Source organism: Notolabrus celidotus, chromosome 21 (genome assembly GCF_009762535.1).
Source record: "Notolabrus celidotus isolate fNotCel1 chromosome 21, fNotCel1.pri, whole genome shotgun sequence".
In the NCBI taxonomy this organism is placed as follows: Eukaryota; Metazoa; Chordata; class Actinopteri; order Labriformes; family Labridae; genus Notolabrus; species Notolabrus celidotus.
This window is the reverse complement of record NC_048292.1, coordinates 21,092,439-21,115,488: the sequence shown is the minus strand read 5'-3', so window position 1 is coordinate 21,115,488 and position 23,050 is coordinate 21,092,439. Positions and strand designations below refer to the sequence as shown.

General features: G+C 41.6%; 1 protein-coding gene across 2 annotated transcripts; it reads right to left on the bottom strand.

Annotated features, from left to right (window-relative positions):
- Positions 1 to 249: 249 nt before the first annotated feature.
- On the bottom strand, positions 250 to 21,589 carry sult4a1 (sulfotransferase family 4A, member 1). Of its 2 annotated transcripts, XR_004629333.1 has the most exons (8): positions 21,235 to 21,589; positions 11,076 to 11,206; positions 8,647 to 8,727; positions 8,405 to 8,531; positions 8,221 to 8,315; positions 6,462 to 6,600; positions 4,557 to 4,665; positions 250 to 2,567 (listed from the first exon to the last, which is right to left on the bottom strand). XR_004629333.1 is itself a non-coding variant. In XM_034673657.1 (7 exons), the coding sequence occupies exons 1-7, from the start codon at positions 21,401 to 21,403 to the stop codon at positions 2,455 to 2,457; spliced, it is 855 nt and encodes a 284-aa protein (XP_034529548.1). In that variant the 5' UTR covers positions 21,404 to 21,567; the 3' UTR covers positions 250 to 2,454. The 2 variants fall into 2 exon arrangements, 1 of the variants encoding a protein (XP_034529548.1); XM_034673657.1 differs by lacking the exon at positions 4,557 to 4,665 and having other exon boundaries at positions 21,235 to 21,567.
- Between the last annotated feature and the right edge of the window lie 1,461 nt (positions 21,590 to 23,050).

Sequence of the window (23,050 nt, the reverse complement as noted above, 5' to 3'; positions counted from 1 at the left end):
TATAGCCTCACTGTGCAGCACTTTGGTTAACTTTATTTTGTATTTTTAAAGTGTTATAAATGAAGTGGACTGGATTTTTTCTGTAAAAGTCACAATCAACCTGAACCCAACCTGTGTGCAGACTTTGATTTGATTACAAATGTCTTTATCGTTAAAATAACAGACATTCATACACATTCTAGCATCCTGCATGTCGTCAAACAAAGACTCTGGACTCTGAAAGTAAAATAAAGACAGCAGATACGTCGGTTATTGCCTGAAGACACAACTTTATTAATAAACCAGCAAGCAAAGCATGAAAAATCAGAACAGGACGCCCAGGAAACAGAGGCAGGCATGTATAAAACCCAAACAAACCATAAAGAGGAGACGGACTGGGAAGCCTTACCAACGGCTGTAAACAGAGTGACGCAGAAGAGAGAGAGAACAATGGAGAGAAAGAAAGAGGCGCTGCTGTGACGAGTGTTGTCGTTTACATCCACACAATAAAGACATTCACGAGTGTCTGAAGAGCGCACGGACCAGTCTGCAGGACTACAGAGGAAGAGGAAGAGGAGGAGGACTGTTTGTACGTGATGTCTGAGAGCAGACTCTGCTGCGGTGCAGTGAGCGGCTGATCGTGAACTCCAATCAGCCATCATCCAACCACAGCCTGTTTGAGAAAAGAACGTAGGTTTCATATTGAAGATGGTGCAGAAGTGTCTTCAACCTGCATTCTCTCTCGTGGCCAGCAGGGGGAGACTACTGCCTCCGTAAAGGAGTAGAGCAGATGAGTAAATGAGTTACTTCTCCATTGGTTTGTTCCCTTGGTAAACTTTTACCTCATGAGATTGAGGTCTCAATCTGTAGTTTCAAGTCTTCTTTAACACAGCGTGATGTTCATTTAGTAGATTATGCTCCCATTTAGAGTCAGAGGGAGCAGGAAGAAGGGAGGGATGTGATTTAAAGTTACCACTACATCAACCTTAAAAATGTTGTGTTCATGGTTTGTTCCACAAAGACTTTCTGAGGACTTCAAGAAAATCTGTTTCCTGATTAATCCCACATTTTAAATATCAGATGCACCCTGCTGAGCGGTCACATTTAGCGCCACTAGTTTTATTGTTTTATACGTTTAAACCGAAGTCAAAGAAGCCTGCTGCTGCAATATTTTATTCTTTATTTGATATCTGAACTCTGCTTGATGAGTAAGAGACGAAGAGGACTTTGAATTTAAGAGGAAGATAAGATACCCGAATGAAAACTTCAAACCTTAGTGCGCCTCATTTATGATTTTGTTTTTTAATTAATGTGCAGTTAAAGTTCTCAAACGAAGCGACACAGACAAAGTACATCTAAAGGGTCATTAGAGGTGAAACTACAAGTTTTCTCATACACTGTCGGCTCAGGATGTTAAAACTTCCATTTTAATCGTCAAAATAATTGAGCTGCCTCTGTCCTCTTTGAGTTTTAATCTCTTTCTAACTTTGATTCTCACGTTCATGTTTTAAATATAGGTTAGTTTACCTCTCATATAGCTGTTCATGACACTTTCTGATAATAAAATCTGATATAAATGTTGTTTTTTAATCTTGAAATCTAAGGAAACTAAAACCCATAAAGGTCTCTTGTCTTGAGTTTGATTCAAAAAGGTATTGTGGATTTAAAGTCTTTCAAAGTGTTCTGTTTTTGGCCACACTGCACCTGTAGTCAAGCAGTAGTTGCTCGTTTGAGCCACTAGAGGGCAGTAAATACCTGCACTGTAAATACAACAACACAGCAAATGCATGAGCTGCAAACATAACCTTCATGTTTTTACTCAAGATAGCAGCTAAAATGTCAAAGTTTGACTTTGATATATCAATGGCATTTCTAAAATCAGGAGGTCGTGGCGCCATTGTTTTTCTCACTCTTAAATCCTACCTCTACTGATGGATATATTTTGATTGGCAGATCCTTAAATCACTCAGTTAACCCTGACACAGTCTCTCGATACCCCTCTCTCTCTCTCCCTGTATCTGAAACACACTCACAAACATCCACACATACACATAAAGCTCACACACACACACGCACGAAGCTCGCACACAAATGTCCGGTGATGATAGCGATGATGCTAAGAAGCCTGCAGCACTTTGAGTAAAAACAAAAAGCTCCTCGAACAGAAAAGGAAGTCTCTAAAGGTGCTGATTTAAGCGCTAAACTTCTCTCTACAGGTTTGGCTTCACTTCCCCTGATTCTCTGTAGAGGTAGGGGGGTTGAGGGACGTTTGGTTTCTGATAAATCTGGATTCATTTGGACTTCCACAGAGGACTCTAATGACCTGTGAGTCAGTGAAAGGGTTAAACTTCAGACTGCATGGAGGTGTCGGTTTGTGAGTCTGTGGCAGGAAGTGTGCGGTAAGTCGACTGTACTGGAGGAGATATGTGGCAAGTCAGGAGGTGGTGACGGTGGGACGAGGGGGGGCAGAGCTCCTCACAGGAAGAAGTCAAAGGTCAGGTCGGACTTCCCCATCTTCTGTCTGTACACCGTGTCAAACTTGTCGTTCATGGAGACTGTGAAGACGTCTTTCCACAGACCTACACGACCTGCAGAGACAGCGAGAGGGAGGAGTTAATACGAATTAAAAGTTCAGTTACTTCTTTACTCAACACGAAAATTGAATCCAAAGAGCACTGTGAGAGTTCCTTAATGTTACTTAAAAACCAAGGTGTTCAAATTCTCCAAAGCAGCTCCTCTAGGATGTTAAATGTAGTAACGACGCAGCAGGTGATATTTCAGCATTTAAGTGGCATCCTCTGGTGTTGAAAATGAAGCACTGCATTCAAAAAAACAAATGACAGTGAGGATGAAAAGTGGTTGATCCATACGCCGCTAGTAGCTCCACAACATGAAACTTTATTAATTTGGAAAACACTGGAAGCTAGAAGACTAAAGCTTTTTTTTTAACTGCCTGCTACATACAACCTACGAATGTAGTCTGCCGTACGTACTGCATACTGCGTTTGAATATGGTCTGTAGTAGGACTGTTCTGTTGGATCTGGTCTGCAGGATGCTGGGTCATGCATCGCTGGATTTCCGGTTTCTTAAAGCAGAAGTAAACAACGGCCAAGCTGACAGAGAAACTGCTTCTTTAGCATCACCTATGATTTAAAGAGTTAAGAAGTGGTTTATATGGACCTAAATAATTCTCACAGACATGAACAGATACCTGTGAGATGTTTATCGGCTCTGTAATTACTGGAAGTTACAAGATTCACCAACGTTTATTTCACATGACTTCACTGTAAATGTAACGACCTGTTAAACATGTAGTTCAACTCCAACACAGTAGGTGGCGCTAATGCAGCTTCCTGGCCCGCTGCATACTGATACATGTTCCTTAATCAGTACGACAACCAGGTAGTTTTAGCATACTGCAGATTTTGCTCTTTTTCACATGCTTTGTTTTGGCCAAATCAGCGCTAGGGTAGTAAGGGGATTCGAAATCAGCCAAAGACTCCTGCAGGAGGATTTAGGTCTGAAAGAGCCGGTCTCAAGCCTAAAGGTGTTGTAAGGAGGATGCATCAGGCTGTAGATGCTTCCACTGAGGAGTTACTCGCATGTGATCCAGGATGTGTTGACCTGTGTTTGTAGTTCCGTGTTGTACGTCTATGACTGCTGCTGATCTTGGACGGGACGCTCTTGTAAGAGAGGTTTTTAATCCGAATGAGGCTTTCCCGGATAAACAAATGAGATTCTCCTCATCTGTCTTTCGTATGTATGGAAAGTTTGGTTGTTTGATATTTCCATGATGACATATAAGCAATTTAGCTTTTATCAGTGGCTAGCCTGTTAGCCTAGCCAACATAATCAGTCAAGTATTATAAATACACAAGTAAAAATCGACGTTAATAGCAGCAGGTTAGCCTTTTATAGCACCTCTTAAAAGCAAAAGTTTCTGATGTGACATACTGCAGAGTTACATGTTTACAGCTAGGCCACATTGTATACAAAAAAATGCAGTTCCTTGAGTGTCCACATGGGGCTGTCTCCATTCGAGCTCATTCTAACATGCTTATTTTAACAGCATGTTTACAGCCTGGTCCTTTATGCCAGGATGAGGTATGATCAGGTGCATAGCTGTTTGCATCCAGGTGGATGTTTCTGCTGGCTAGGTGGATATGACGTAAACTGCATCTCTTGGCGGCTTCGAGATTAGCTGAAAGTTACGTTCCCAAGGATGGACTTTTTAAAGCTCAGCTGGATTCTGTAGTCCAGGAGCAATACGACACAGGTTTGAGAAGTATTGAGCAGTCTTTCATTTGTTTGATCCATTTATGGACTTAAAGAAGCAGAACACCTTGGTCATAATACATGAATTACTTTGCGATCAAGCCTTTTGTTAGCTCTGTTTTTAATACTTCGTTCAGTATTTCTGTTGCCCTCCTCAGAGGTTAAGCGTGCATGCTGTCTGTCTGCACAAACATTCAGATGATTCGTACAATCATTTCTGTAGGATGTTGTTTTTCTGCGCTGAAAACATCACATTTATTTGACACGTTTGAGCTGCCGGGCAACCGCAGCGGTGACTCACCTGCTGAGCTGAGCGTCAGACAGAGACTGATCTGAGATCTGAGTCACATCAGACTGACAGGCAGCTGTGTGTTTAGCCTAAAGCAGAGCAGACATCAGACTCCCATGCACTAAAAGGAAAAGAAACGATGAAAAACAAGAGATGACACAAAAAAAAAGTAAACATGTAAATCAAAAACAGGAAGGGTGATAAAAATAAATTCATCAGCAAACATCAAAGATGCATAAACTTAAAGAAGGTGAAATCAAACTGGACTTTAATGGACGTGCAGGTGAATCAGACTAATCTATAAATGGATGCAATCTTTAGATGTAGCCACAGGGTGGTGCTGTGACCTTCTCTTACTTAATGCACACATACAGTCTGCTGCTTTATCTTCATTCCTAACTCCCTGAGTCAGACGAGGTTACAGTATCTCTAACTTGAAACCTCAGTTCAAAATAAATGATGAGTTAAATTGTGAAGAAAGTAAGAAGAAGCCTGAGTGGTGATGTCCTTGCTGTGGTGTTATGGTCTCGTGTACGACTTTCCTGCACACTTAAACTGCTCAGCTGTTGTTGGGCCTCTGGGGCTTAAAGTGCTGGCTTAGAAATAGCTGACAGTGTTGGGCAAAACGTGTATGTGTTAGGGACAAACAATTCCAACTAGCTGAGGTGAAAGGGGAAAAAGTCTGAGGACTCCTCTCTCTGTCTTTCCTAGATCTGTGAGCTTAAAGTCAGAGTTTTAACTGGGCTAGATCACATGGTAATGTCCAGAGTTGTGGCTTTTAATCATTATTAAGTGCTTTATTCTGAATGAATATTGATTAATAATGTTAAAATCTAACACTTCTACTCTCAGCAGTTAAAAAATTATGATGGCACAGCATATCAGGATTACGGTGGATTACAGTTTGGTCATATTATCCTGCATAGTCCGCTTCAGTCTCCTGGTTTTGCAGCTCAAACACAGATAATCAAACTGATTAGCTATTCATCACAGATCAAACCAAATCATTAAATTTATCTGATCTCTAAACTAAATGTTATGGCAGTTTCTGCTTTTACAATTTAAAGGTAGAGTGTGGAGAAATGGGGATACTTGTTGATATCTTCGTCAGATTCAAGATGGAAACGCTCCCTTGCTCACCCCTACTATAGGTGAAGTGACTGTGGCCTTCAAGGACAAGAAGCTCATGTGATGCATAATAAGTTTCATCTTCCATTTCTCAAGATTTTACCTAAAAATGTGCAATTGTTTTTGTGCACAGCTACCACCTATCTATGCATTTCGCCCAGCCACTACCTAAATACAAAAACATCACTGGTTTGTCCATTCTGAGCTACTATAGAAAAATGGTGATGCAGGATGGCGTTCTCTATAGAAGGGGGACCGGTAACATTAAATACTACACACTGCACCTTTAAATGCTACACACTGTAGCTTTAAAACTAAATGTCATGTGAGTGTCTTGGTTGCTTTGCTTATATGAAGGCACAGTAATTAATTAATTAACTGGATTAACAACAACCTGAAGGCATGATGAGTACTGAGAAGTGAGTTGTGACAAGCTTTAATGTGCTTTAAATTGATTGCCACACATCTCTAAGTGAGACGGCCTGACTTATGCTGTGTTCTCATCATGAACTCGTTCAAAGGTTCGATTGGAAATCATCCCACTGTGCCATCGTTGTTTTAAAATAAGTGAGATCATAGGACGCATATTGAGAAATCATGAAGGCAAAGACATAAAATGAAGAGAAAACATCAGATGTAGTGAACGAGGATTAAACGTATGTGATGCTTCAGAGGTTTGACTCCACTGTGTCTCTGACCTCTGACCTCTGACCTCTGACCTCAGGGAGTCAGAGATCTGCGTCTCCGAGCAGAGGAGCAGGTTGTTCATCCTGCTGCTCTCTCACTCACCCCTGCAGACGGACAGCGCCTCTGAGTTCCCGCACTGTTCGATGAGCTGGTTGCAGCTCTCCACCATACTCTCCAGCTGGGACTTATCGCAAGAGACACCCAGGAACCGGGCTAGCTGCTCCACCAGATTCCCCGGATCCTGTAGAGGGACGGAGAGAAATAAGGGAAAGGTTAACACAGATCTGAGACACGGCCTCCCTCTTGAGTCCTTAAATACCGCCACAGCTCTGATTCTGCTTCCCCAAACTGCATCCACCCACGGCTGTAGGAACATGCTGTTCTCTGAGCGCACACAAACTGGTGGAAAGGTGAGACGCTGACAGCTGTACGGACACGATGTACAGCTCTGCGTACACGTCATCTATAGGAGCTGTTAAACATAAAGGCTATCAGTTACAGCTCAGGGTTAGGTGTGTTTGCTTTGGGTATCTGTGTGTGTTCAGTTTGAGATTACTGACCCACATATGATGGAAAACTCTCTCTGACTTAAGCTGTCATTGTCCCTCTTGGTAGATCCAGTGAAGCCACTTGTTAGGGATAAACTACCTCAAGCCTAGAATGCCTGTTGTGTAAGCTTGTTTAAAGCCCATTTAGCAGTTTTAATAAAGTCCGTCTTTGTGTCTTTCTCCCGATCAGAGATCAGCACATAAAAAACGATGCATCATGAATATCTTTCCTGTGAGCCTCAACAGAGAGATGCTTGTTTTCTTTCTTTTTACACACTGGCCAATTAAAAATGATGTACTTCTCACAACTACCAGAGGCAAATAATAATGTTAAGACGCATTGCATCTTCTTTGAGTTCTAAGAAAGCATTTCCAAGAAACCCAGAGAGTCTGTGCCTTGTAAACGTGATAAGAGCAGATACTGTTAAAGGGGACCTTTGACAAAGCAAAGGGCAAGCACTGATTCGCCGTGTTATGTTCATTTTTTCTTCGAATGGAGGGGCTTGCACAAGAATGTTCTGTAAATGGAGGAGATAGGATACGTGTATGTGTTTGTGTGCCACATTGCTGAAGTTTGCTGTGCATACGTTGTTTTTATCTGCAAAGATATAGATTTGGCATCTCGGAAGTTCTTTTTTAACTTTTCCTTATTTTTAGGTGAGATGTGAACAAAGCTGAAATATTTGGGTGCTTCCTGCAAAAAGTAGGCAACCTTAATGGACACAGAGAGAGAGGGATATAACCTGGCACTATACGAACTCCCTGACATAGAGACCAGGAGTTAAGACCGTCATAGTATGAGCTCTTATTTAACGTGCATCATTTCAGGTGACATCATGACTTGCTGTAGGTTTTAGGCCTGATCTTGAAAAACGTGTATTGTACTCGGAAAGATGCAGATTCAAGGATGTGTTCTGGCGTGCATAAACACTTTTCGTGTACATATGTTTATATTTTAGAATTCCACCAGATCTATGTCCAGTCCGTCTCTGATCCGCTGCGGTCTGGCTCCATGCTCTCTCGTCCGTCAACACCCACTGGCTGCGTTCTCCAACCTCCCGGATCAGAGACGTAGCCTGAACTCAACAGAGCAGATCCAGTGGAATTTAACACATTGACTAGAATAGAAACCTATCAGATCCGGTGCCATGACGGATCGGAGACGGACCGGACACAGACACGGATCTGGTGGAAGTCTGATACAAACTTACGTAAACGAGAAGTGTTTAATTTGGCCATTACTTAGTAAGATAAGAGCTGGCGGGAATAGATTAAAATAGCAAAAGAAATGATGATGATGATGATGATGTTACCTTGTACATGTCCTCATATTTCAAGAAGAGGACGTTAGAGTCCATACGATGTTCCCAAAATTCCTGAACATGTTCAAACCAGGATCCATATCCCACTGAAACAGAGAGAGACAGAGAGAGCGTTGCATGAAGAGAACCACTCACAGGTAGCTCTCAGAGCTCCTGCAGCGACTCTCACACTCACGCTTATCATTCATGAAGCGACGGCAGAACTCCTGGAAGGTCCCACGGTAGCTCATGGTCCTGAGAGAGCGGTGGAACTGGTAGTAGGAGACCACCAGGTCCTTCGGGTTACGAGCCATGTAGATCACCTGGAGGAGACCAAACGGAGGACACACTGCAGTCAGATACATGATATAAAATGAAATGTATTCAACTGAGCTCAGTGAACGGTTATGGTTTCTGTCTGCACTTTGGGTGTCTAACCTTGGCCTCTCCGTTGTGCATGGCTGAGGGGAGGAATCGGTAAGGAAGATGGCTTTTGATCAGACGAGGGGAGGTCAGCTCCTGTGGAAACACAACACACGCCTCTGTTATTTAATCTGAAGTTTAATATTTATGACATACATTAAATGCAACGTACTTTACACCACATTTACACATTAACGGAAGAGGAGGCTACACTAAGAGTCTATCACTATTAGACATTATGTTAAAAAGGAGGCTTTAAGTTTTCACTGACGATGAAGCCAGAATTTTTAGAGCTCCCCCTGCTGACTGTCTGCAGGATAATTATTTAAGCCCGCCTCCTCTGTGTTAACAGATGGGACATGAGTCGAACTCTTCAATTAAAACACAGGTCAAATGAATGTTTGTCAAACATGGTTTCTGCCATTATATTTAGTTCTTATCATGCTGATTTATGTCACAATGTTGGTAGCATTGACTGTAAAAATAATGGACGTGGTATCTGTGACGTCACCAATCTGTTCCTGAAGCGCTGTTTGAAGCCGATCGTCGGCAGGTGCCATATTGGAAATGTTGAACTCAATCTAACTGCTGTCGAGCAAGTGAGAGGCGGGCTTTGAGCCTCCTCTCTAACAGCTACAGTGTTCCCGCCTGTCAATCAAGTCGGTCGGAGGTTACCGCTTGGTTGGTAGGGGAAAATTAAGTTTATTTCTGGATCCAACTTTTCTTCAGAATTTTGACTTTTCTCTCAGAATTCTGAGATCAAAGGCAGAATTCTAGAACTCTGCCTTTGATGACTCAGCAGAATTCCATTCCATCATGAGCACCATGATTGACAGCTGTGACGACCATTGAGGCTCCTGCAGACCCTGCACACCCACCTACCATTTACTATGGTGCTTTTATGGTGTGTTTAAAAGCAGTAAGCTGCTAAATTCTCTTTTACTTGTTTTATAGTAACGACAAACATCTCTCCTTTGTACTCCTCAGTCCTGCAGAGCACTCCGATGCTTCCAGGTGACACTTATCTTATCTGTTCACAAAGGTCACATATACGTTATCTGAGACTCCACTTCTTGGAAAATGTGGGACACTTTCTCTCTGGTCTATTTGTGTGTCTAACAGAAGAATATTATACAAGGGGATTTCCATGATATGTATAAAACATTTTATGAAACTAGCATTAAAACATCATTTCCATAACTCTGAAGGTCAAATTTATCTTTAACATCACAAAGTTCTTCTTCTTTATATCATTCATTAGCAACCACATTAAAGAGTTCAAGCTTGTCCCAATATTAACACACTGCCTGCTGTGTTTATTAAAATTTAAGTATTATTTATCTGACTTTTTCATCTGAAACAGTTTAAGACCTAAAGATGTATTTAATCTAGTAGAAACTAGAACGAGAAACTAAATAATACGTCCAGATTGGTCTGAAAAGTCATCTTTTTCCGAAAACTCATACAAAAAGCGCTTTATTAAAAGTGAGTGTTTTTCCGTCCATGCTCATGCTACATTTTCTTATTTTACATAGTAGGAATTAAAAGTTTTCATTGCACACAAAGTTTTTGCTTGCATCTTTGCAAACAAACACAAATTAGTCGACTCCCTAAAGTCCAAATCAAGACGACAGAACCTGAGCTATGCAAACTTAGCCCTTCATCCTACATTCCCTATCTGCTTTAAAACAAAGCCACGTCCCGGCATGTTACTCATGCCGTCTCTTACGTGTCCCAGGGTGAGATAACCCAGATGAAATCATCGGGCCATACGCAGAACGACTTTAAGTAGAGCGACAGAAGACTTTACACAACCGTCCCTACAGCCCTTATTAAAATGATTACCTTTAATCTATTTTATATCTTTGATTTATGACATGGTGTAACGTCTCCTCAAATAATCCTCTGCTGGGTTGTTTTTAACCTCCAGTCATGAGATGTTGAATGTGTACCACTTTGTTTTGTTTGGATAGAGAGTAAGGGTTTGTCCGGTAGACATGGGATTGCGTGGAACGACTTAAGTTAGATGAAGGGGTTAAATCAAATCAGTAGGTTTGGAAGAGGAAAAATGTTGCCAAAACAAAGGTGATAGATGCGCATTCATCTATTTCTTCCTCCTTCTCTCCTCTCTTCAAAAACTGGGGGAGTATGAGAGGTAGAGCAAACAGCCATACAAGCTTGTAAATCGTGAATATACAGTAGCTAACACACACAGCCCTTGTTGGAGCTTCGTGCTGATTGTATTGGAGTATCAACGACACAGCGACAGCCTTCCTCTCATGTTTCACATCCAAACAAGGTGTTAGTTTGTTAGAAATCTGCTCCACTCTGCAAAAACACACCAACTACAACAAAGCAGTGTTTAGTATTTCAATTTTAAAGTCCAACAGGATCAGAAACCCTGCAGCTCCAACATGATGCTAACGTGGTTTCAGCTACATTACCTGTATGATGTCCAGGCCTGGCTGAGGGTACTCTAAGACGGGCAGCTGTTCATCAATGTTCATGAGGCCGATCTCGTCGGGGTCTGCACCCTGACTCACGAGATACACGACCTCCTGTAGTAGACTCGTGCCTAAGAAGAGAGAGAGAAGAAACAGGATGATCAGGAATAACGAGGTGGTTCCTCCTTGCTTTTTGGAGCCTTTTAGCTTCAGTTAGCAGCAAGATTTTGACCTATAAGTTTTGCTCCCATCAGCCCCGTCAGCAGGTATCCATTCAGAGAGATATTCCATATTGGAAATGTCGACTCAACCTTACTTTCAACCAAACGAGAGGCATTAGGTGGAAAGAGGCGGGCCTTTAGCCTCCTCGCTAATCAATACAGTGTGCCCGCCTGTCAATCAAGTCAGCCATGCCCCTAATTCTGCAAAACACGTATCCACCCATTATATCTTTAAAACTAGCGAGTTATAATAAATTCACCCCGTACAGTGTGTGCTGATAGAGAAATGAGCTATTCAGACCTAAACAGTTTTTTGAACCAGGCTGTAAACATGTTTATTTCTGCTGTAAAGATTGTCTCTTTGAATTGATGTGTATGTGGTTTCTGGTGTTTCTGCAGCCAGCCTCAAGTGGATGCTCAAGGAACTGAAGTTGTTAGGACTTCTGCATCAGCTTAATAAATTTAAGACCGGAGGTTGCTGCTTGGTCATTACCCCTTAGATTTTGGAGAGGCATTATGAAGCCCAAAGATGCCAGTCACCATACTGGAAATGCTGTCTTCATCTGGTTTTGCACCAGATCTGGAGCTATACTTAATGTGCAATACTTGATTCTTCAAAAGGGTCAAGTGCAATATTTATTTAATGCAATATAAGCTAGTCACTGACATTGACTTGGACTTGAAGGGAACAGTACTGGTGGGACAGTGTTTTTTCTGGGTCTTCGTTAGATCTTGTCTATTGTCAAATTGTGCTTTACCATGTCTGTGTTAATAGTCTGATGGATATATGAACTGTGATTGCAGCCACGGGTGGTACTGTTGTCCAGGACAAAATTCCCTGTGGGGACAATAAAGTGTATTCTTATACTTATCACTATTGACTTTTGGCTAGACTATTCATAACTCTTGACCAAAACAGCTTTCTGTACCAGACTTAATTTCTGCTGTGAAAGACCAGTATTGTAAAAGGAGCTCTAACCATAGACTGTATAATAATGGACGTAGTATCCGTGACGTCACCCATCTGTTCCTGAGCACTGTTTTGAAGCCAATTGTCGGCGGATGTCATATTGGAAATCCTGAACTCAACCTAACTTGACTTAACTTAACTTGTGAGGTAAAGAGGCGGGGTTTGAGTCTCCTCGCCAACAGCTACAGTGTTCCTGCCTGTCAATCAAGACAGTCATGTCCTTATTTGGGCAAAAACTGGTAATCTTAATATCTTATGAGCCGTCGGGTCAGAAAAAAAAATTCATCCCCGTGTGTGCTGATAGAGAAATTAGCTACGTAGAGCCAATCCATTTTTAGAACCAGACTGTAAACATGTTTATTAATGCTGCAAAGATCGTCTTTTTTTAATGGGTGTGTATGTGGTTTCTGGTGTTTCTGCAGCCAGCCTCAAGCAGATGCTCGATGAACTGCAGTTTATAATACTTCCGCATCGGCTTCATATTTTGAGACCGGAGTTTGCCAGTTGGTTCTAACAGGGTTTCTTTGAATTTTGGAGCCAGCTCCATGTGGATAATTGTGGAACTGCAGTTTTAACACTTCAACATTGGAGTAACAATAGAGGCTGCTGCTTGTTTTGCACACATAAATGTCCCGATGGAGTAAATAAGTTGCTTTTATTTCAATGTTGATGATAATTAGTATCATAAACAGGCCTAAATATCTTCAGGAAACAGGTTGTTAAATTAACTAAAAACAACAACAATGTAAGAATATTAACTTTGTTTTAGTATTTTTTAACCAGCCTATTCACAAGCCCATTTTTATTTGGGATACTTAATCAGAAAAACAAAATCTCTTCTTAAAAAATGTCTGACTGTGGGATTTTTCCAAACCTGCCTCAGAAAAACAACAAATCTGTCTGCCAAACTTTCAGTTTTTTAAAGCCTGAACTCGTTCCTCTTTCCAAAAACCACCTGTCGACTAAAATATAAATCTTGACCTTTATCAGAACAGAATCTTTTTCATAACAGTGTGTTTTGTTGCCATACCAATGTTCTCTGCGATGACTCACTGGTTTGCAGAAATAAGTGTGTTGGTCTGATCTGACACCCCCACACACTTCTCTGACAGAAACAGGAGGCGGCCATTAAAGCATGTGATGTGAAGCATGGAGGACAAGGCCTCATTAAGCTCACAGAAAGGTGACGGATCAGGATCAATTCAGCTCTGTTTGTTTTTAATGAGACTTTAACTCGGCAACTCGCCAAACCTCTGCAGGACGGGGTGACGTGAGCAAGACTGACGTTACTCGCTCCGGGGGCAAAGATGTGAATCTCTGAGGCCTCGGGCTGCCCACATAACCTCCGTGAAAGCAAATAAACCGTGTACAAGATCCCAATCTGTTTCCTGAAACGGCTTCTGTCTGTTATTGGTACCGCTGATGATGTATTTAGCATCTATGAAAGGGCTCAGTTGTGTTCGGCACATGAAAAACATCAGCTGTGGCATTCAAATTGAAATAAATACCAAAAATATTTCAACTAAGACAAAAAAAGATTATATGAGGACTGTGAACAAACATGGCATGTCTCAAACGTCCCAGCTATCAAAGAGTCTCAGTCAAATCCAGATGGACTACTTGCACGCCATGTGAATTTAGACCGCTGTGAGAATTAGGAGTTATTCCCGCTTTATTTCAGCTTAGTTGTACGAAAGCTTGAATTTTGCGCCCTGTTGCATGAATCTGTGAAGGTGCTGTTTCTTAGTTTTTAAAGATAAGAAGAAACCTGTATGTAAAATTATCTAAAACATGCAATTGATGGTTACATGCAGTACGAAATGACAGCAGTCAGAGCTGCACACTCGAACAGCACGTGACAGCTGCAGAGCAGCTGCTAACTCTGCCACCACACAGGCAGCATGCTAGCAGCTACACTACAGTGACCAATCCTTTCTTAACGATTGGTTAAAACCCCAAAAAGTGAGAAAGATGGTGAGGCCTCGCTGTCACGTCTGTACTCATACAGAAAATCCAGATTACAATAGAGGTTTCTGTCCTCCCTGAGCTTGCCTGAGGACACCTGCATTACCATGTGACAGGTGTACCACTAACCCCGTCTCTTTAAAATACTCACCGGATGTTAAATGTTTCATACCAGTAAGATATTACTTTCAGTTAGGACTCAAAATCTGTAAAGAACATCGAGGATATTTTCAATCGCAAGCTACATCTATTTGAGTGCCAAACTTTAGATTCTTCAGGAAAACAGAGCAGAAACAGCGTTGGACAAATTGAGGGAGACAATTTGGACTCGACATCAAGACATGATAAGATCCAGTCCCATCTTACAGACAGGACTCAGTCTGATCTCATCTTAATCCACCATGAGCAGAGCACTTTGCAGCATTTAGCAAGTTACAGTGGCAAGGACAAACTTCCTTTAACAGGCAGAAACCTCCAGCAGGACCAGACTCATGTTAGACACACATCTGCTGAGACCGTGTTGGAGAGAGGGATAGAGGAAGATGAAGAGAGAGAGATGATAGTGGTGAGACGGATAGTTTAATATTAAATCGACCGCCAAGTAGGCTTTTAGGAACTATTTTTTAAGCTGCATAAATAAATCATCTTTAAATCAATGTTTAGTGTTGACTTGTTTATGTCTGTAGTTAGAAGCCCGGTAATAAGAGGGATAAGAGTGAGCAGGATGTAACAGTAGATTTGAACTCTGACAGGGTGAGCAGGGCCTCACACCTTTGTGTCAGAGTCCGGACAGTGCCCTGTAAACCCGAACAGTACTTCTAACTCATAGCCATTAAGGGTACAGCACTCAAAACCAGCTATTTAGTTGAACCAACAATTAATTATTGAGTTATCTGAACGATTAATGTTGTTTTAATTATATGAGGATCAATTTTATTGAGTGAATAGCCATGTCCAAATAACAACTTTTGAGTGTAGAGAGGGACGCTGCGTATGACGTCATCAACAATGGCTGTGCTTCGCGAAGTGGCAAGTAACAAGGAAAGACAACGCCAAACCGCTGTACCGGTACAGGGAAGACTATGGCCCAATCTTAATGTCCACCCTCAAGCACTCACTGACTTTGAGGTGCGTTCCCGTTAAGTCTGTGAGGGCTTAGGGCTGTCCTTCTGCCTTAATCTATTCATCTTCACTTTTATGTGTATACAGTGCTATAATTTATGTATTTATAGTTATATAGCCTATTTATATATTTGAAATGTTGTGGTTAAGCAGTCTGTACGGTAAGAGCCTGAATCACATGGCAGTCAGTCGTCCCTGAAGCGCCTTGAATTTGAGGAAAGTCAAAATTGTGCAATAAAAATTCCTAATATCGCTAAGGTGAGCTGGTGACGTCATGCAGGTTACGTGAGAAGTCGCAAAGTGCTGTCCCATTACAGTTCTACAGTTTTTTAGCCCTTACTGCCTTCTGCCCTCATTCACTTTCCAGCTGACGTCAATTAAGTCAAGAAGGGGTCAGGGATCAGGGCTTAGGGAGAACATTGAGATTGGGCCCAACAATGATCCAACAAGGGACAGGGGACACAGAGGAACTAAATACACAGAGTCATCAACACAGGTGTGAACACAGGACACAGGTGAGACTAATGAGGGGGATCACAAAAGGAGAGAAACACACAACGTCATGACTTGAGACACAGGGATTCAGAACTACAAAATAAAACAAGAAACACAAGATCAGATGAAGAAAACACAACAAGAGACATAGATCACTAAACACTCAAGAGAGACAAAAGATAACTGATACAGAATAAACTCGGGGAGGAACCAAGGCATGAAATACAAGGACAAAACTAAACTAACCAAACCATGACCTGTACTCAGTTTCATCTAGTATGTATGAATTAAAAATGTAACTAATACATTTGAGTTGGTGAAACTTGGAAAATTATAAAACAAGAAAGAAAACAATTGAGTAAACTGAAATCGTATTTTATATTTTAAGTCATACTGTTTTTTTAAATTGTATTTCCAAAACTCTTATGTAATCAGTTACGACAAACATTTTGAGTCATTTCAACTTGTTCGGGTTTACAGTGTGGCCATGGGCCATGGGCACCCCTGAAATCCTAAAACATGGTTGGCTATTTACATTGATTTCCTCTCCAAATATCTCACAATCTCCATCTTGAGCTTTCTGCGGAGTCACAGAAGGAATCTGCATCTGCAGAGCGTTAATTTAACATTTTCAGTAAAAATAAAAAGGGTGAAGTTGCATCTCTCCCTTTTATTTTCAGAGCTCTTAATTACTTAATTACACAGCATGCAGCCGCAGCAGAGGATGCTCTGTCCTCTGTGTCGGTGCGTCTGATTCATGCCGCTCTGTGCACAGAGGTCTGCAGAGAGACATGATGGAGCGTCTGTCTGATGTCAAAGCAATCACATAAGCACCGCCATCATCACAGCCTGCAGACCCCCACTCTCACTTTGAACTCATGGAGGTTTCGAAATCTCTCAAATCCCATTGGGCAAGATGTGCACATGTGAGCCAATAGCATCACAGCTCTGCAGCAGTGAAACCATGTGTGCTGCCATGTGCTTTCTCCCCCTCTGCAGCAGAAACAACAGACACAGCACCACAGAGCAGGAGGAGAGAGGATGTTCCAAGTCTGCAGAAATCATAAGAAATATATGAATTATTGTTTTATGTTAACTCCATAATGTCACGTTTTCAAAAGCAGATACACTGTTGCGTTTCAGCTTTATTTTGCTGTCACACTGTTTGTTTTGAAAGCTGTTTTAGTTCTTCTCAACCCAGACCAAAGCTCCTAAATCTCAAACAGAGAGGAGGACTGTTGAGTCCAGATAAGGCCTTCGTTTATTTTGGTCCACAAATGTCAGCGACCGTTCCAGATATTTCTGTGACAAACTTATGAATCTGAGTCTTCATGGTGCCAGTCTTATGCCCTTGTTACTTTAATCTGCGGTTACTTTAACATCTTTGATTTCAAACCCTGGTTTCCTGGAAGAAGCTTTGATAACTATCTAACATTTTAATGTGTGATATGTCATTTTGCGTGTGTGCCATGAGTCTCGCAGGGACAAAGGTCCCTTTGTTGCTCAAATCAGCACTTCTAAAAGTAAAAAGTAATGCCTTGAATTCATCGAGTTCACTTGCGTAACATTTGGCTCTGCGACATCTACCACATCCAGATTGTGGGTGTTCTGTGTTTCTAACTCCAGTGTTCAGTTTTAGAAACACAGAGCTACACAAAAAGGTGAGCCGGGTGTGCAGTCACCCTTTCCAAGCCTCAGCAAATCATGATAACCCAGAATGCCTTGAAACAACCAGATAAGAACTAGATTCAGGGAATGCAGGGCTTCAAAAGGCAGCTCTCTTTTCTATTTTTTGTTCGGTTCGCCTCTCTAACTTCTGGAGTTCTCGATAAACAACATCTACAAGAGACTTCTTTTTCCATGTGCGGCATTGTTTACAGTCAGATTAGCAACTTGGAGTGACAGTGTGTAAGGTCAAAAGTTACATGAAATTCAGCCTTCAGATAAGTCTGCAAAATAAACCTTATGGTGCCGCTTCATCTGTTTGTGTTGAGTCTCAGTTTCACTGTAGACAGTGCGTTCCACAGAGGCTTCTCTGACCTCCTTCAGCGGTATGAACCTGAAACAGAAACTGATGTTCTTGTGATGTTCTTGTAATTAACAGATCTTAAGTTTGCTGAAGTAACAGCATCATGATGCAGATTAGTCAAAATTCAAGCTTTGTCAGGTATGTCCTCAAGAGGAGAAGAAAACTACTTTTACAATGTTTGTTTGTTGAATGGAGGTTGGATCCATCATTTCTGATGCTGCGTTCCAGGAAGTCAGGAAATCTAAACGCTGATTGTCTTTAGTGACACAGCATCAAGCAGATTTGTGTCTCAGTGTAAATGTTTGATCTAGAACAGATTGTTAGCTGCTCTTCATGCAGATATCTCTTTATAGAGAGAAAGAAATCCTCCTCAGATTAACAACCATGGGAGCCGGGATTGTGTTCCTCCTGCTTTTGCTCTCCAGAACTGACTGTTTTTCCTGCAGACTCCAAAGACTAACGGTACCTCATAGGCCAATACTTCTCAAAATACAAACATACGAACTCCTCTCAGACTAAAATCCAGAGCCTTCCTTCAGATTCTACATTTGTATTCACAGCCTGTAAATAGAGATTACCTTTGGGCCGATCAAATGACGTCTGTTATTGTTTATCATCATGTTGTAGGAAAAAGTCAAAGGTAAGTTTAGGTTTGCAGGGTTGTCCAGTGTCAATGATTAATTCCTGTAATTCAAACATCAGTATCCAACTTTCACAACAATCCAAGAATTATCCTGTTTGTGTTTTTTCTTGACGTCTCATCAAATCACGTTACATTTCCAAGAATTGACCACAATAACCTCGGGTGATGCGTCTTGTTAATGACTGCCCTGAGATCACCTTGAGCGCTCATCACATGGATCTGTGAACAGCTCCTTCTTCAGTTTATGAAACCTCATGGAGACTTTGTCTTCCCACAGTCAGCACGAGGCATCTGAGCTCCAGCAGTGTCTAAATTAATCATGAGCCATGTTAGCAAACAGATGCGGATGGAAGAGGACGCTGCAGCACAAAGCGTTGCTCGGAGGGTAAAACCTGAGCAGGAGGATGCAGCACGGTCTGCTGTCTCTTGTATGTAACAACATGTTTGCTGCAGGATGATGCAGCATCACCCTGCGATCCACTCAGGAGCCAGGCGTGTGAAAAAACATCAGTGTAGGCCTCACTTTGCCATAATACTGCAACTGTTATGATATTTTTAGGGCCCCTGAAAGTCACAGGACCTCAGAGGAGTCCTGAGTTTTCTCCTCCATGCAGCTCTCACTAAGATCTGCATGCAAACATAACATACAATCATGCAACTGGATGCATTCAGTATTATTTTAAAGTCCTGCACTTTGAATTTTTATGTTTTTGTCTTGCATTAACAGCATGATTACAAACATGATGCAAACCACACATGGAGGTTTAATTCACCTCACTGACCAACATGAAGCCATCTGAACAGACATTAGACCTCTGACGGACGTGTCTATCAAACTCTATCATCTTCATGTTTTCTTTAACCTTCCCCTCTGAGTAATAACGGGCAAAGTCACTGGCACAAATATTGGAGGTCTTTTGAATCCACTTTGCCGTCTGATGTTGACTTTGCGACGTCCCTCAGCATGTAAAGCTTACTCAATCAGAGAGCTCAAGTTTAATTCTTCAAAAACGACTTTGAGATTTCATCATGTGGCGTTTCATGAAAGGATGAAAAATCAGAATCTGTCGGGGGAGGAGTGGACTTTGGTATCTGAAGTGTTCTGGTTTTCAAAATGGAAAAGAGGTGAAACACACCGTCTGCTGTATACAACGTCCAAAACCATTACCGTCATCTAACGAAGATTTAGCTTTAGCTTAAGTTAATGTCGAAGAACTGATTTCAGCAGCTTCATCTCTAAAAATTATGTTTCTCTTCATTAACTGCATTCTTGCTTTTCAAGTCAGACTGCAAACAAAGTTAACACATTGAACTCAAGCTTTCGTACGGATAAGGAAGTCCTGATCAGAAGTCCTTTATCGCTAACCACTGGAAGCCCCAAATTGTTGTCCGTTGGGTTTCAAGGTTTCAGACCCCTCTAGCGACTCTTTTGCCAAAAAGCGACTAGCGAAAACTCTAGTGACTTGGGTGTTAAATGGAGACTTTTGTAGACTTACTCTACTCAACGAGCAGTTGATGCTGCTGTGAGTCCCTGCTAGCTGCATTCAGAACAAGAGGCGTTCATCCCTCAGCATCCAGACTGCAAATGTATCACGCATGTACGAAGACTCCGCTGTAGATTGTATGCAATAAAAATGTTGAAAATGTTATGGTGACTCATAAAGAAAGCGCTTCATTGGATAGTTATAACGTACACCTCAAAGTGCATGATGTCTTTCCATGTTTTGCATGTTTTGCATGTTTCCTAGTGTGTTCTATCGTCATTGGGGCAGAATAATGATACAAAGATGATTATTAATGCAAGTTCTATCTCATTCTGATTCAGTTTGAACTCAAGCTTTCGTACGACACCAGCCTGAGAAATTTAAGCGTCATAAATTTGTTGTTTTGTGGTGGAAATATGAAGACAGAGATGCATGGAGAAAAGACTGTAGCTTTAAATAAAAGGATGCATTAGAAGGATTGATAATAAAGTCTAATGATGAGCAACGTCCTCGTCTGTTTCCTCCTCTTCTTGTTCTTTAAATGATCACTTCCTGTTCAACCAAGTTCTTCCTCTATAAACAGTGCAGGTGTTCACTTCATCAAAACATGAACTCTAATATCCGTAACAATAATCAAACTCCTCTCTCTCTGCGTGCACCGACGGAGCTCCAGCTGCCCACCACCCAGGGTCACATGACCGGTCCCACCCAGCGCTCGGCAGGGCACCGTGCGCGGCGTGCAGCCTGCAGCACCAGCATCAGCGCTGCGCCACAACACTCTGCAGGATGTAAACACCAACTTCATCTGCGTCTGAGAGCGCGTGTCCTCTCTGTGAATAATGCAGGCCAGTGCAGACGTGATGCACTTTACAGCCGAGCATTTATCGATTTACTTTGACTCGATTAGTTGGCATCTGATTGTGAAACACATGCTGCTTTTACAAGCCTGGGAATCGTAGTTTTGCCGCACGATGTTTATAATCTGAGATGTGTGGAGCAACAGAGCAAAGCAGCGATTAAATACATGATGTTTCCATTATAACTTTAGTGTTCACTGCTACCTGCTGTGAAACATCAACCACATAAAGGCTGGAGATCATGTCACTCTGTGGTTTATTTATAACACAAAGTTTAATTACCCTGCAGTCCCCACTGCAGCGCAGAGCAGCGCAGAGCAGGTACTAAAATAGAGCCACACAGCGCGCGGTGACGCGGCAGAGTCTCGGTTACCTGACTTCGGGTAGGTGACAATCCAAATGTCGCTACTTCTGAGGGAGAAGTTGGCGATCTCCTCCATCTTCCCTCTGCAGAAGGGCGGCAGCCGCACTCCATCAAACTCGAAGTATTTGCTCTCAAACTCAATCGGCGTGCTCGGCGTGTCTGCCTCGCTCTCCGCCATCCTCGAAACGAGCCGCCAGAGCAGGGACACGAAAACGCGCACAGCCACGCGAACAGGGTGCTGTCGGGGTTTGATTAAAATCACAGACGATGAAGAGGAAGAGGATGGTGGGTATGATGGTTTGAGACGCTACTGCCTCTCGCTTTCAGGATGCTGAGGCTCGCGGTGGATGCTGACTTGACCTACAGCCAATCACAGGATGGAGAAGTGATGTAATGCGCGCGCACGAGGCCCAGCATCAGGACCACTCTGCGTCCCGGCCCGAGGAAGCGCGAGGACGCAGAGGAAGGACGTTTCCCATCACAGAATCCTGAATAACGAAGCTGCTTAAAGCTTCTGTGAGGGGATTTTAACCGCTTATGCAAAGACTGAATTTAATTCTGATGCTTCTATATGACCTACAATAACAAACAAGACCATCAGATACAACTTTTAATTTTTCTATAAATATATTTTATACACTTTTATACGATGATGCAACTGCAGTACACTGCCTTTCTCAAAATTGCCATGCAAAAAAATTATTGTGGCTGACATTTTAGACATTTGGCATAAAGGTTAAGATGATTTGTCCAAAAATGTTTAATAAAAAAATACAAATTTAGGACGAGATCAGCATTGAGTTTAAATGTAGGCATTAACCTTGTCCACAGAGGGCTCGGCATTTATATGTATACGACCAAAATTTCCTTACAGGAGCTTTAGATGATCCTTGTTTGAGTAGTTAAAGCTGGGGTTGGTAGTCACAGAGAACTAACATGACCCCACAGAGAACTAATCCCCTGCAGTGTATCTAAATCTGACTAACAACCCCAGCTTTAAAATAGATGTGTATTAGTTATATATTCTTTGTCTCATCATTGAATTTAATAATAGATGTGAGTCATTTAGATGCTGTGTAAGCTGTGACGTGTAACCTTTTAATCTTTTCAGAAATTATAAGATAATAATCATCACCACGGATGATCTGTACGTATAAAAATGTTCCCCAAAGCTTTTACTTCAAGGATTTTATTTAATCAATTACATATATTACATATGTGTTTATTTTTGTACCCAGCATCCTTCACGTCATTTCGTGTTATGATTTTTTATTGTACTTTTAAAGGCCTCGTGACGTCACTGTCTGCTGTCTAACCCACTTGCTGCTGATTGGCTCTGGTAGAAAACAAGGAAACTGACAGATATGCCTTCTCCCAATCATGCGCTCGGTAGCTTGTGTTGCCTTCACTGACTCTCAAATAATTTATTTTTTTTACTTAACTGTTTTTTCCCCACATAGACAAAAGTTATAAATAAAATCGAATTTGTTTTGATGACTTTAGTGAAACTATGTATGTTGCAGTATGTTGAGGTGTTATTTCTATCCATATTTTACATTAATACATGTTTAAATTTAAGTTTATAGCACTTTACATTGTCATTTTTTGCTGTCCCATTGAAACAATGATTGACAAGCAGTTCTAATAAGCTTAGACTTTAGATGTGATTATAAATTGATTTGTTGAGTGGAAGAAAACTCTGATCTGATATTAATTGGCATTTACTCAAAATTAAGACGTTGTGTTTGTTGAGATTCCCAGAAATTGTGATTACTAGAGTTGTTGTTTTTTACGTTACATACACTCTAAGATCAAGCAATATAAG

Excerpts from the sequence above, each read along its gene's own strand:
- sult4a1 (XM_034673657.1), bottom strand. The coding sequence starts at position 21,403 with ATGGCGGAGAGCGAGGCAGACACGCCGAGCACGCCGATTGAGTTTGAG. Across the intron at positions 8,316-8,404 it reads TCGCTTCATGAATGATAAGC|TGGGATATGGATCCTGGTTT; the intron begins GTGAGTGTGAGA and ends TCTCTGTTTCAG. Across the intron at positions 2,568-6,461 it reads GGCGCTGTCCGTCTGCAGGG|GTCGTGTAGGTCTGTGGAAA; the intron begins GTGAGTGAGAGA and ends CTGTCTCTGCAG.